General features: G+C 38.2%; 1 protein-coding gene and 1 long non-coding RNA gene across 7 annotated transcripts in view; one reads left to right on the plus strand and one right to left on the minus strand.

Annotated features, from left to right (window-relative positions):
- Positions 1-15,081, plus strand: part of PDE5A (phosphodiesterase 5A) — a 142,856-nt gene that overhangs the window by 79,167 nt on the left and 48,608 nt on the right. For all 5 annotated transcript variants that reach the window (XM_040474869.1, XM_040474875.1, XM_040474841.1 and 2 more), the window contains exons 10-11: positions 4,010-4,185; positions 7,543-7,602. In XM_040474869.1, the coding sequence (XP_040330803.1) occupies positions 4,010-4,185; positions 7,543-7,602 (236 nt within the window). The remainder of the gene's footprint in view (positions 1-4,009; positions 4,186-7,542; positions 7,603-15,081) is intronic.
- LOC121030479 (uncharacterized) lies at positions 4,171-12,562 on the minus strand. Of its 2 annotated transcripts, XR_005790244.1 has the most exons (5): positions 11,600-12,562; positions 9,897-10,131; positions 8,681-8,758; positions 7,340-7,389; positions 4,172-4,515 (listed from the first exon to the last, which is right to left on the minus strand). It is a non-coding gene; the product is annotated as an uncharacterized LOC121030479 (long non-coding RNA). The 2 variants fall into 2 exon arrangements; XR_005790242.1 differs by lacking the exon at positions 11,600-12,562 and having other exon boundaries at positions 4,171-4,515; positions 9,897-11,132.

A 15,081-nucleotide genomic window follows, 5' to 3' on the forward strand; every position in this document is an offset into this window, starting at 1 on the left:
GTTGAAAGACTTCATTTTCTATAGTTCCAAGAAAGAAAAAAAAAATAATTTCAATTAAACTATGACAAGCAATTGATTAGGGTGCAAACTGATTTCAAAAATATTAAAATGTGGGGCACCTGGATGGTTCAGTCAGTTAAGCATCTGACTCTTGATTTCAGCTCAGGTCACAAACTCTAGGTTCCTGAGATTGAGCCCCAAGTCAGGCTGAGCCTGCTTGGGATTCTCTGTCTCCCTCTCTCTGGCCCTCCTCTGTTTGCACGTGCTCTCGCTCTCTCTCTCTCTCAAAAGTAAATAAATACATATTTTTTAAATTATTAAAATGTGAAAAAAGTACCTAGTAGTTGAAATAAGTATGATTTTAGTGTTTAAGGTGGCAGTTCAAATCATTAGAGAAGGGGTAACTATTCAACTATTGTAAAAATATAGTAGCAATTTGGGAAAAAATTAAGTTGAATTAAAAAATTAAATGTGATACAGTGAATCTACAAAAATACTACAGGAAAATATAGGTTTATATATAATCTTAAAATGGGGAAGTTTCTTTTAAAAGCAAGACACTATTCAGCAGAAAATCTCTTTTGATTAAGATAATTGACAAATGACAAGTACAAAAAAATATATATTTGCAAGATTGGTAATAAGGGCAGGTCTTACATATTAAGCAAGACAGGATGCTAATTTCGGAGTCCACACTATGTGGTAGAGAGTACATGAGACTATAAGCAGGATGTAAGAGCTGACATCCTGCTGTGCCAAAAAACCAGGAAGTAAACTGTGGTTAGTGACAACATCTGATTCCTAGAGCTACAGAAAAGGAAATATGATTGTGTGATTTTAGAAACCACCTAGTCCCTACTGACAATGTCAGTACAAGTACTTTGTGAACTCTAATATTATTAAGTAAACTGATACTTTACTAACTGTTCTCCTTCTTGGTTTTCTCCTAATGTTTTTGAATATTTTATGTTATGATTGTATATATTAATTGATTTTTGCTGAATGGTTTTCTTTTCTTTTTGGCTCTGCATTAAGTACTTTGTTTTTATATATAAGTGATTCTGATTTCATACAGATTACTGGTAGATGTGGCATCTCAGATGACCAGTTTTAAATTTTATTATTGTACTCTTCATCCAGTCCTCCAGTCATTAATGAACTTTTGAAAACCCTAGCTGTAAATGTGTCCAAGCTTTATATTTTCTCCTCAAGAAGGACCCTGTTTGTTATAAACTTTCTTCCTCATAGTTTTTTTTTTTTTTTAACTGGGGTATTTTTGTTTGATAGAATTAAATTCTCTGAAGTGTATAAAGGAATCAGCAGGATGATCAAGGATGCTATAAAAATATAACTGTCCATTGTGCTTTCAAAGGGGAATTAGATTATATGCCTAAACGGATAATTTGTCTTTACCCTTTCCTTGCACTGAGCTTAGCCCTGTCTACACATTGTTATCTATAGTGGTGGCTTGTAAAGCAAACACACTTTAGCTGTTCCGCTCTGAGCTGTGGTTGGTACAGCCAGCTTTTGATGTTTGTACATGTGACGTTCATTTCTATACCTTTGAATTCCAGATGAATTAATTAATACTTCTTAATGCACATTCATTGACTTCTGACTAAGGCATAGATTTGAACTGACGTCCCGGAGAGTTACTTAGCTAGGTCATAAGCCCAGCAGCTTGCCTGATAGCCACATCTCAACCCCTTCCTGTTGTCTTTTCCTTTCCATACATACAGTAATTCTTATAAACTGGTAAAAAGAGAAATCTTGTTTATGGAAAGTGGCCAGTCAAGCAGGAGACAACTTTAGTAGAAATTGAAAGGCAGTTACGTTGTGATGTGAGGATAAAGCAGGAGACATGTGACTCTCAAGAAAATGTGATTTGGGAGACAGCCAGAACCTAGATAAACAGTTCCACGTTTATAATTTGGGGATTCACAAAGGTTGGAGGACCAAACCCTTGCATTGTACCATATACGGGACATGTTCTTTTAAGATAATGCTATTTTTCTTGCAGTGTCCGAATTCATTATGTTTCACTTAAAGTATTCCTTGATAGTGGAATAAGTGTTAGAGAAGTATTCCCTGCAGTGCTAATACAGACAGATAAGGATGTCTTTACTGTCTAAAGTAGAAAAACTCCCACAAACAAACCAGAACGAGCAAAAATGAGAGTACAGTGAATTTGCAGGGCTAAGAATAAATTGCACATCCATGGCGATAACAGGACTTAATGTGCAACCATGGATCATTGTGGACTCTATGAAGTCCTTTTGTGCTCTGGGAAAAGTAACTGATAACACACTCTAGTCTTCATGGGAAAGTAGTTTGGGTGAGAGCTGCAGTCCTGCATTCTTTCATTAACTCAGTAAACATTTTTCGAGTTCCTGCTATATGCCAGGCATTTTGCTAACTGAGGAAGTGGATCTGAGAAAATAAAATCTCTAAGGCCAGGCTATGTACAGCCTAGAAAGAGGGACAGAAATGAAATCGGCTGTGATACACCAAGCCATGGATTAAGGGCATAGGAAAGAGTAGTGCCTGCCTCACCTGGGAGGTGGGAGGCCTCCAGGAGCTACTGTGAAGGAGATGTGAGTGTCAGCTGGCTAATCGGAAGGAAAGCAGTGGGGAGCAGTGGAGGCGGGTGGAAAAGCACAGGCAACGTTGTGAGCAAGAAGATACAGTCAGGGAACCACCAGCAGTGATCTCAAGGAGGTCAAAGAGCACAGAGCAGAGGAGTGTGGTAAAAAGTGCCCTTTGGGACTAGGCAGAGCTGGGCTTTGAATTTTAGACATGAGCATAGAAGCTAAGTGGCCTTGAGCAAAGGACTTAACTTTTCTGAGACTCAGTTTTCTCATCTGTAAAATGGGGATGGTCATATCTACTTTACAGTGTAAATTTTAAGGCCCAGAGATTGTGTGTGTACTGAAGCATTTAGCATAGTGCGTATCCCATGGTGGGCACACACTGGAACTCTGGTATTAAATATTTAGAGATGGAAGAAATAAGCACTTAACACTTTGTTTTACCCAGAGGTGGGAGGTCACTGAACTCCTCAAAGAGAGGCCGCTGGCTCAGAATCCCATAGAAGTAGTTCAGTAAAGACTTACAATGTTGACGTAATTTTCCATTTATATTGACTACATGTTTGACTTTATTTTTCTTTTTTAATTTTTTAAACATTTATTTATTTTTGAGGGACAGAGAGACAGAGCATGAGTGGGGGAAGGGCAGAGAGAGGAAGACACAGAATCCATAGCAGGCTGCAGGCCCAGAGCCGGATATGAGGCTCAAACACACGAACCTTGAGATCATAACCTGAGCAAAAGTCGAAGGCTCAGCTGACTGAGCCATCCAGGTGCCCCTATATGTTTGACTTTCTAAGAGAAGCCAGGACTTGGGAGATTATGATTTTCTTCAAAGATTAGTTCTGCCTTTATTTCTAAATGGTCATTTTTATTTGCATTTATTTGTAGTATCAAAAGTTGTCTGCAAGTATGATTCTCCTGGATACAGAGGTGCTTATTTGAAATTTGAGATGGTCTGTGTGAATTAACCTGTTTTCTACATTCTGTTTTGTATGTTACTGTAGTTTTTAACTTCTGGTTTCTCAGTAAGGAAAGGCAATCTGTGTGACCCAAAATTCTGATGTGCATTAAAATTGTTCTCTTGGCAAATGTACAAAAATCCAATTAGTTTCCAAAGGACAAATTGTCTTTGGGGACTCAGCTGATCTAAAATTCGTGACCGCGTCTGGAAGAAAATAGTACTCTAGGATTTTTTTGAACGCAGGCAACATACTGTGTGAAACAAGTTCTCATGTAAATTAACTTGGTTTACTTTTCTAGCTTTTATATTTGTGAGGATCCGTTTGCTTCTTTGGAGATAGATTCCAAGCATTCACAAAAGCATAAGATAATCTTTTTTTGCGGGGGCTGGGTGTTCAAGTCAATAAAACGTATAATAATTAATAATAATGTTTACTCAATTTCTTGGATTGTTATAGGGGTTTGCCAACTTGTAAATAAGATGGAGGAGAATACTGGCAAGGTTAAGCCTTTCAACCGAAATGACGAACAGTTTCTGGAGGCTTTCGTCATCTTTTGTGGCTTGGGGATCCAGAACACACAGATGTATGAAGCAGTGGAGAGAGCCATGGCCAAGCAAATGGTCACACTGGAGGTGGGCTGACAACTGTGGGACTCTCGGTCTCTGCAGCCACACTCAGCTTCTGCCTTTCCCGCCAAAACAACTCGTGGGGTCTGTGTGTGATAGCAGCGTCTCCTCACGAGAATCAGACTGAATCCTTAGTTCCTCACGGAAACAGCTAAGGAAACGGAGACCCAGAATATTTTAGAGACTAATCAAAGGTCTCATGACCAAACCAAAACTCAGGCTGTTCGTCCCTTCACTCTTCTGACCTTAAGAATGCATTCACACAGATGTCTGCTGCCCGTGCGGCCTGTCTGTCCCTGCTCCAGTGCCTGAGCATCCCTGTCCCCTGGTGAACAGCTGTACTCATACATTTTGAAAGACAAAAATAGAAACCCTAAGCACTCAGAGAACCAGAAGTGAGGAAAAGGGAAACTCTTTCAGATTACAGATGTATGGATCCCACTTCTGAATACCCTGATTCATAAGTCTTGGGTAGAGCCTGGGAATCTACATTATTCCAGAGCTTCCCCCAGGTGATTCTGAATGTGCAGGCAGCTTGTGACCCACTGGCCTGGGACACTGACCTTCGGCAGGCTCCCTCCCGAGGAGGATTACCCTACCCAAGTGGGGCCAGCCCTTTCCAGGTGTATTTCACTAACTGCCTGAAAATGTTCACTTTGCACAACCCAGAAATTTCTTACATCAGAGACCCAGTTTAGGGAAATAGACTTCAAAAGGGCAAACATCTCTATTTATTCATACAGTGGCGTGAAGTATGTTTGAATATTTGCCTACTCCTATGTAATTGAGATCAGTGGGAATCCATGTTTAGAAACTGTAATGTTTCCTCCAATCCTCTAATAAGTTCCTAACCTAAATAACTAGAAAGATATATAAGTAAAAATTTACTAATAACCAAGATAGTATTAGTAATGATGAATATATAACATGAATAGCTTTGCCATGGTATTATATAAGAGACCTTGGATTATAAGCCAGTGGAAATTTTTTTTTGAAATACACACATGTAGCTATAGGTGCATATATATATATATATATATATATATATACACACACACACACACACACACCCAAATATATGTATGTGTGTATATATATGTGCACACATATACCTCAAATTACATCTATACACATACATATATGTACATATAGTGTCACACATATATACATATGTATGTATACATGGGTGCATGTGTGTATATACATATATTTTTAATCAAATTTTTTATACTTCCCTTGGTTTTGCACTGAATTGAATCTAAGCCAGCTATCAATTAGAAATTATCTCTTCTTGTAAAAACGTTTTATTATGGAAAATTGCAAGCATATACAGAAGTATACTAAAATAGCTTAGTGAGTGCCCATGTACTCATTAGCCATCTTAATAATTATTGACCCCTGGCCAATATCATTCCATTCATACACTTGCTCACTTCTCTGCACTCTTCCACTTTAATCCATTGATTATTTTGAAGCAAATCCCAGACATTATATAATTTTGTTCAAAATCTTCGAGTATTTTCCTGATTGAGATTTATTTCTATTTTAACACTATAGTTTTACTTCAGTTAAATATATGAGTAACTAGGCTTTTACTTAGTCTAAACATTTATTTTATTTCAATTCATTATGGGAAGTCCTATCGATGCTCACAAGTTTAACCTTGAAAAAGATTTTCCTTTCCTTACAAGGCATTGGATAAAAGCTAGGGACACCAATCCCTCAGGTTTTCTTAGGACAGTGAATTATTTTGACCTGGAAGCCATGGTCATTATAATGACCAACAAAACAACAATAATAATAGCTAACCTTTGCCAAATGTTTACTCTGTGTTCTGATGCTCATGTGTACAGACATACCTCATTTTATTGTGCTTTGTTTTATTGCTTGTCACAGATACTGCATTTTTTACAAATTAAAGGTTTGTGGCAACCCTATGTTGAGCACATCTGTCAGTATCATTTTTCCAACAGCATTTGCCCACTTCATGTCTCTGTGTCACATTTTGGTAATTCTTACAATAGTTCAAGCTTTTTCATTATTATTATATTTGTTATGCTAATCTGTGATCAGTCATTAGGACCTGCTGAAAACTCAGGTGATGGGTTCCATTTTTTTTTAGCAATAAAGTGTTTTTGAAATAAGGCATCATATATTTTTTTAGAAGCAATGCTATTGCACACTTAATAGACTATAGCATAGTGTCAGCATAACTTTTATGTACACTGGGAAACCAAAAAGTTCATTTGACTCCCTTTATTACAATATTAGCTTTATTGCAATAGTCTGGAAATAAACCCACTATATCTCAGAGGTAGGCCTGTATTAACAAAATTAATCGTTAACAACCGTATGAGTAAGGTGTTATTATTATCTCCAGTGTGACAAAATTTATTTTTTAAAACTTAGAATGGTATGTTATTCCTGTATCAATTTAAGTCTGAAAATGGCTTACCTTTTTATCAATCCTGCTAATATCTTTGGGGTTTTTAGTAAATCTATGTTGTCTCTGTCAAAGATGAACTTCAAAAAATATTTTTTTAAAAATATGGTAGATGTTTTAAATGTGACCACTGCCCTGATTCAAAAGAATGTCTAAAATATTATCCTATTACTTTGAAGTCATTACTTTTGAATATGGAAATTAATGATTCTTCTGTTGAGTGATGAGAAAATAGTAAGCCTGTCTGTTTAACTCTACTAGGGTAAGAGAAAGTGTACTAGTTAGGTGTTGAAAGCAGGGTCCCAGGCCCCCTTGTCCCCTCACTGAGTGCCTCACGTCCCCAGATGTTACTGGATGGATTTATGGGGCAGCGCTGCCTATCTTGATCTGTGTGACATCATGTTCTAGCCATGCCATTTTTCTTTATGAAATTCTAGAGTAGTTACAGCCCTCCCCTGAGAGCTTCTTCTAGACTCCTTGCTTTCCAAATGTCAATGTTAAGTGTCAGTTTACGCAAAAGATTTTTTCGTAATTCTCACAAGTAAAAATAACTGAAGTCAGTATTATTTTCTAAAAAGCAGTGCAAAAAGAAAAAGCACAAAATAAATTTTCTGCCAACTTTGAGCCAGTAGCATCGCTTATCAATAATGTGTTCATTACATCAACAGTGTCAGAATAAAAGTGACAAGACTTTCTCTAAACACAGAGAGAGTATACCTTTTGGTCTTCTGAAACAAGCAATTGAGTCAAATCTGGGATTTTTCTTTCTGTTGAAGAAAAGCAGCAAACAAGATTTGACATTCTGAGGTGTCTAGTTCTCTCTCCAGGAAGTCTTAGCAGAATCTCGAGCTTGAGATTGTAGTCTACATTTGGTAGTTTTCTCTTGGATAACCTGTTTTCTTTGGTTTCTTACCCTATAGGTTCTGTCGTATCACGCTTCAGCAGCAGAGGAAGAAACAAGAGAGCTCCAATCCTTAGCGGTAATTCTCTTTCTTTGTAAAAGTGACTGACTACAGACATTTAATTAATACATAAACATGCTTCTCTTAGGACAACTACTTCCAATGCAATGGTCCCATTTTTTTCATTGTATTATTATTATTTACTTTGAGAGACAGAGAGTGAGCAGGGAAGGGGCAAAGAGAGAGGGAGGGAGAGAGAGAATCCTAAGCAGGCTCCACACCATCAGCACAGAGCGTAATGCAGAGCTAGAACCCATGAAGATCCCATGAGATCATGACCTCAGCCAAAACCAAGAGTTGGGCATTTAACTGGTTGAGCCACCCAGGCACCCCAGCAATGGTCCCATTTAATTAAATGTGGTAAATATTTAGATGGACATTCATAAAAATATTTAATCAGTTCTACTTTATTGTAGGGCTAAAGAGTCACTGATGATCCAAAGCAAAAGATAACATACTGACTTTGTAGTACATTATATGATTCTGAATTTTTTTTCAATAATGTCACATCTTTCTTTTTTTTTTAAATTTTTTTTTCAATGTTTTTATTTATTTATGGGACAGACAGAGACAGAGCATGAACAGGGGAGGGGCAGAGAGAGAGGGAGACACAGAATCGGAAACAGGCTCCAGGCTCCGAGCCATCAGCCCAGAGCCTGACGCGGGGCTCGAACTCACGGACCGCAAGATCATGACCTGGCTGAAGTCGGACGCTTAACCGACTGCGCCACCCAGGCGCCCCAATAATGTCACATCTTTCTTAGGCCAAAACTAAATTTACTTTTCAGCTCCTGGGGACAATGTGAACAGGTGACTGACTGTGAGGTGGTTGTTTGGTTAGGGTAACGACAACAAAGATTTTATAATTTGTTATCAATAATCTGCTCTGCATTATTGAGAATTGAGAGTGATTTTAATGTCTGACCACATGGCCTATGGAATGTTACTTGAAATTGGGTTCAAATAAGGTCAGCTCCTGAATTCTTATTACATTGTTATTTAGTATGCTATGAGAGAAAAAGCACACTGATAATGTAAGTAGAATGTTAAATGTTCTAGGTCGCGGTTGAGATTAATGAAAATTTGAGGCACTTACACATTTACAGCAAAGGCTCGCCTTCTGAAATTTACTTGAGACAACACGGATGAGGTCTATGTGAGATGTGACAGGAGTCTGTAAAGAATGAGAAGGGTGTGAACAGATCACTGAGATTCTTTTTCATTGTCCTCATCATAGCTGGCCAAATGCCAACCCTCTGTGGCCTTACCTACATTTTCTCACGAAAACTGCACAGCTATATTATGAGGGCCACACTGAAGTTAGAGAAGCCAAGTGACTTGCTCAAGGTCACACTGGCAGAAAGAGGGGAAGTCAGGATACAAACTCACACGGTCTAGTTCCAGAGCCCATGCATACAACCACTGTGCTGTCTGTTATGAGCTGTTAGGGACAGAGAAGATTAAAGATGATTGAAATGTTTTGACCTCCACCATTAAAAAAATGATGGTGCCATGAATTAACTAAAGTGGAAATATTAAGAAGGAAAACTTGGCAGATTTGACTTTAGAACGTGGTAAGTGTGAGGTGCTGGTGGAAGGACTCAATGGACGTCTTCAGTAATCATGAAAGGCAGGACTGGAGTGGGGAGGGGCTGAACCAAAGGTGGCGATTTGGAGGTCCAGCCTTGTGGTTTGGGGCAGTCCCATGGGGGTAGAGCAGTTGGGAGAAAGGCCTGAAAGACTGAAGGCAGAAATTTTTGGAATCTGGGTTTCTGTGGAAGGAGTGGGAAAAGAACCTGGCTGAGGTACAGATGTGGTCGTTAAACAGGGAGGAAGATTTAGGATGGGGCAGTGGCGCAGAAGGCAGAAGTTTCAAAAAGGAAGGAGGTCCTGTTGGTTGTAGAAGGTTGAGAAGTAGGACTGAGGAAGGCTGTTGCATTCTGTGATCATGTGATTGTTCAGACGGCAGCTTTAGGAGTAAAACTGCGAGAGTTAAGAGTAAATGGTGGCAAAACGGAGGAAATGAATATAGACTAGTTTTAAAAGATAAGTTTTGTATAAAGCAAGGAGTGGAGAAGTAGTTATTAAGGATGCTGGCTGATGTTTTTGTTTTGGTTTGCTTTGTGTTGTGCACAAGCCTCGCTCACAAGGAAGAGAACCAGCATGTTCGTGGATGGAGGGCAAAGGTACGGCAATGAGGGAGTGCAAGGCAGGGAAGAGATCTGGACCTTGGAGCAGCCTAGGCATTGAGCGAGACAAGAGGGAAGCGATGATAGTAATAATAAGAATAGCTACATTTATTGAGCACTTACCTCATACATGGCATGTTGGAAGTTCTTTGTGTGTGTTCACTAAGTGTATTTAGTCCACAGCAGCCCCATCAGGTCGGTATGGTTAGCAGGTGGAATGTGAGGAATTTGAGATTGAGAGGCTTTAGGTTGTCCTGCTCGGGATCTCCCCGGTCGTAAGTGATGGTGCCAGTACTAACTCCGGGCAGCCCAGATCCAAAGCCCAGACTCTCCTGTGTGGCACTGGAGAGGTAATGAGCTGGAAAAGGAAGGCTGAGGACTTACAGATGTTCTCAGTTAAATCAGTGAGTAGAAAGCGGAGTCATTTATTTGCCAAGAACAGTTTAAGGAACTTGGGATGTTTCACCTGAAAGGTTAAGCTTCTTTTGGGGTTAGCCTCATTCGGGATGGACTTTATTTACTTTGTTCATGGTGGTATTTGAAGAAACGAACAGTTCTTCAATTATTTACAGAGGTTTATAGGTTATAAATATCTTTCACATCAGGCTTAATTGGCCTGTTGGTCTCATCCTTCCAGAATGATGAAGTTTTTAACTAAATGCATACTGTGAGTTGGACATTATCACATGGAAAGATACATCTTGAAGTGCTTGCGAGCACTGCAAGAGCATTAAATTAGTTCTAAAATGAGGGCAAGGTTACACTCTGCCATGTGTTGTTTTAGATAAATAAAAACTAGCAAATAGAGCAATTTCTGAAGATAATGCTAAAAACATCACTAGGATATTAAACTTTGCTTTCACTTTGAAAATAGCAATCTTTCAGAAAAAATCTGAAAATTATTTTCTCAATTATTTTTATAATTTTAGCAAGAGAAAAACGCTTTGGAATAACTGAAAATTGCTATATTGCAGTATTGTTCAAAACCATCTGTTGTTTCATTTGGAAAATAGATTTCTGGCAGCTGCATTGGGAAATTTAGGGTTACGTCACTTATAGGTCAGCTAATTTATTTAAATTGGTTGAAATTCAGCAACTGAATTCAATACTGGTTTTCCATCAGCCTAATAAAAATTCCTTTACAGCCCCGACTGCACAGGTGTCTGCATCATCCAGCGACTACCAAAGTTGCTTTGTCGTGTATCTGATTATTTATCTCAATTTAAGACCTAAAATAAATTGAAAAGCTGCCTAATGTTTTCTTCACTTTTATTTTTACAAGTTAGTTCTGGAGAGAATTAAATAATATATTTAAGTATACCAAATATTTATGCCTGTTTCCAGAAAAGTTCTCTAATTATAACAAAAGTATAACCAAGTTGATAGGAAACTCAAAATCCTTATTTTTTCCCCTTTGTTTTACTTGAGTTTTTAATCTAATTTCTCTTGACTTAAAATTGGGTGTAGCAGAAATAAGGCCTTAAACTAAGCATTTTACCATATATCTTTAATGATCCTTAGTCACAAGTTGTTGAGATAAAAATAAATGAACCCCAGCTACCTGGCAATGGTTATTAGAAAATTATTAGTTAAGATATCAGAATGAAATCAGTATTTATTACCAGTAACTGAGTATTTGATTGACTGGTTTCCTTTTCTGCTTTCCTCTTTTGTTAGAAGAGTAGAGAATAAATATGTATTAGAGTTTAGTTTTTTGAAATAAGCTCAGTTTTGTCGTGGGGTCACTGCTTATTCAGTTTATCTCTATAGCTTCTGCTTTATAGCAATTTCTGAATCATATGTAATGTATATAAAAGCAAACTCACCCTTTCGTGATCCTGAAAGGTTTCTGCATCAAAATAGTGAGATAGGGAGAAGCTGACCTCTCAGGCGGGATTTCCTAGAACAGAATTTGCTTCATTTTGACCTTAATCTTTCAGAGCCAGAAACGTCATGTGAACTTTCTTGATCAGGAGTGTGTTCCTGCTGCAGGTGACAGCAGCAAAGGGCAGAGCCATGTTTCTGACTCAAATCCCTGATGCCCAAGTCAGTGGCAGAGTATAGAACTAATTCCTTGTATCAAGATGATCATCACATCCCCCACTTTTTGAGAAAATCTATATATGGATAGTCAAATTATAAATAGAAAATTTTGAGCCAATAATAACAAAGAGTTGATGTTATGATCTTGATAACCAGTGTCGCTGAACTGTAGTAACCTACGGCATCCAGGAAGGCACACTCTTCCTCAAACAGTGCTAGAATGACCCTGAAACCGTCTGGGTCTTTTGGACTTCCTCTATACCATCCATTGATACATTCGTTTTTATAGATTTCTATAACATTAACTGGGCTGTGTCTTTTCCACATTGGCAAGACTTAGTAAATTCTGTTTGATTCTTCCTGCTTTCCTTCGGCAAGCTAACCTTATCTTTTCTGCTTTGAATTCACTAGTACATTACTTCCGATGGTAATCTTAGCTCCAGAATATAGTGTCACCATTCTTCAGCTTCTTATATACTAAATAGATGTTAACCAGACTAATTCCTCATTTAGTCATAAACTTACCCTGAGAGTTTTACTTATAAGCATATGTACATATTATCAGAATCTTGACATTAACATGTGCCATCTTTGCATGGTTTTGAAAACTGTATGCTCATTAGTTTTTATATTCTGTGCCTCTTTGCCATTGAGATTTAAAAGATGACATTTAGGGACACCTGGGTGGCTCAGTTGGTTGAGCATCCAACTTTGGCTCAGGTCATGATCTCACAGTTCGTGAAGTTCGAGCCCTGTGTCAGACTCATTGCTCTCTGCAGAGCCCACTTCGGATCCTCTGTCCCCCAATCTCTCCACCCCTTCCCAGTTCATGCTTTCTCTCTCAAAAGTAAATAAAAACATTTGAAAACAAATAAATAAATAGTCACATTTATATAATGTTAGAAAGAAGGAAAAGTCATAAAACATGTTGGTATAGTTATTGAAGAAAATATGCTAATCCAGCCGTGCTGTGCCTTATTCACTTCTGTATTCTCTATAAGATTCGGTTCCACATACTAAGTTGGTTATTTACTTCCCTTTGAATAAGTAAGATTTCTTTTTCATATGTATTTGGATTCACTTCCCTCTTAGAGAAAGAAATTCTAACAGGCTTGTAAGTGGTATGGATTTTTTCTTTAAAAACATGTTTTCTGTGCATGTTAGAAGTAGGGAAGAGAGACATTAGCCTTCTGTAAAGTATAATGTGATGGCTGTCAAACTGGCTTTATTCAAAGACCTAGAAACAAACTGCTCCACATAAAATGGTGCCCCAATAGGTGGGGGTAGTGATCAGGGACTGACAGGGAGAGCTTAAAACACCTAACTGAGGGTCTCTGCTTGTAGCTACCAATGAACCCATGAGATATCTTACATTAATTTTATGCCTGAAAATAGTTTCCTTCAATAACTGATCATTGAGGAAAACCTCTTTTCATCCTAACATTTATAATGAATAAACGTCAGGAGTAATGTAACAAAATGCCTTTATACAATACTGAAGCTAATTGGAAGAATTTGACATTTTATGGATGGCCAAGTTCAGTATCAGCTCTTCTTTTCAAACTTATTTTAAGAAATGACTTTCTGAATAAGGGAGCCTTGCCGTAACAGTTGGCAGTTAGGAGTTATTTTGTAATTTTTATTTTAGCTCTTGAGATTTGATACTTCAGACCTAAGGCGGGTAGAATGCCTTTGATAGCAGTGTGACCTTTTTTGTATTAAGGTTATACAGTCGAGCAAGTTGTGTAGCCATGTGGCCACATGTCTTTATTTTCTTCTGAGGTGACCAGAGACTTTGCCACAGGCTAAATATAAACCTTTTTCATGAGGCATCCACCCAAAATAAGAAACTCAATAGTTTTTAAATGATCCTTTTATTTACCTTACCCAAGTATATTATTTTCCATGGACACATGCTTTTTGGGTTTCAAGGAGACTATACACTTTACAAATAGATTATTTCCTATAAAGTTTTATTTCTCTATTAAGTAAACAAAGAGGCACCCACCCTCTACACTTGTGTAGAGGCCTTCATAATGAGAAACAGTTGAATTTAAAAAAAAAAAAAAGGTTGTTTGTCTTATATAAAGTTCAGGATAGATTCTCTTTGACTTTATTTATTTATTTTAATATGAAATTTATTGTCAAATTGGTTTCCATACAACACCCAGTGCTCAGCCCAACAGGTGCCCTCCTCAATGCGCATATACCTACTTCCCCTCCCTCCCACCCCTCCATCAACCCTCAGTTTATTCTCAGTTTTTAAGAGTCTCTTATGGTTTGCCTCCCTCCCTCTCTTTTTTTTTTCCCCTTTCCCTCCCCCATGGTCTTCTGTTAACTTTCTCAGGATCCACATAAGAGTGAAAACACATGGTATCTGTCTTTCTCTGTCTGACTTATTTCGCTTAGCCTAACACTGTCCAGTTCCATCCACGTTGCTACAAAAGGCCAGATTTCATTCTTTCTCATTGCCAAGTGGCTTTCCATTGTATATATAAACCACAACTTCTTTATCCATTCATCAGTTGATGGACATTTAGGCTCTTTCCATAATTTGGCTATTGTTGAGAGTGCTGCTATAAACATTGGGGTACAAGTGCCCCTGTGCATCAGTACTCCTGTATCCCTTGGGTAAATTCCTAGCAGTGCTATTTCTGGGTCATAGGGTAGGTCTATTTTTAATTTTTTGAGGAACCTCCATACTGTTTTCCAGAGCAGCTGCACCAGTTTGCATTCCCACCAACAGTGCAAGAGGGTTCCCGTTTCTCCACATCCTCACCAGCATCTATAGTCTCCTCATTTGTTCATTTTAGCCACTCGACTGGTGTGAGTGGTTTTGATTTGTATTTCCCTGATGGGGAGTGACGTTGAGCATCTTTTCACGTGCCTGTTGGCCATCCAGATGTCTTCTTTAGAGAAGTGTCTATTCATGTTTTCTGCCCAGTGCTTCACTGGATTTTTTTTTTTCAGGTGTGGAGTTTAGTGAGTTCTTTATAGATTTTGCATACTAGCCCTTTGTCCGATATGTCATTTACAAATATCTTTTCCCAGTCCGTCGGTTGTCTTTGACTTTAGAAAAATAGGTGACTATATTCAGGTTCTCCAGGGAAACAGAACTAGTAGGAGAGAGATTTACTCTGAAGAATTGGCTCACACAGTTATGGGGGCTGAGAATTCCAGCAGTGTTATGTCTGCAAGGTTGGAGACCCAGGAAAACCAGTGGTATAATTCAGTTTGAGTCTAAAGGCCTGAGAACAGAGGAGCT

Source organism: Herpailurus yagouaroundi, unplaced genomic scaffold, assembly GCF_014898765.1.
Source record: "Herpailurus yagouaroundi ecotype Mexico unplaced genomic scaffold, PumYag 28, whole genome shotgun sequence".
Taxonomy (NCBI): Eukaryota; Metazoa; Chordata; class Mammalia; order Carnivora; family Felidae; genus Herpailurus; species Herpailurus yagouaroundi.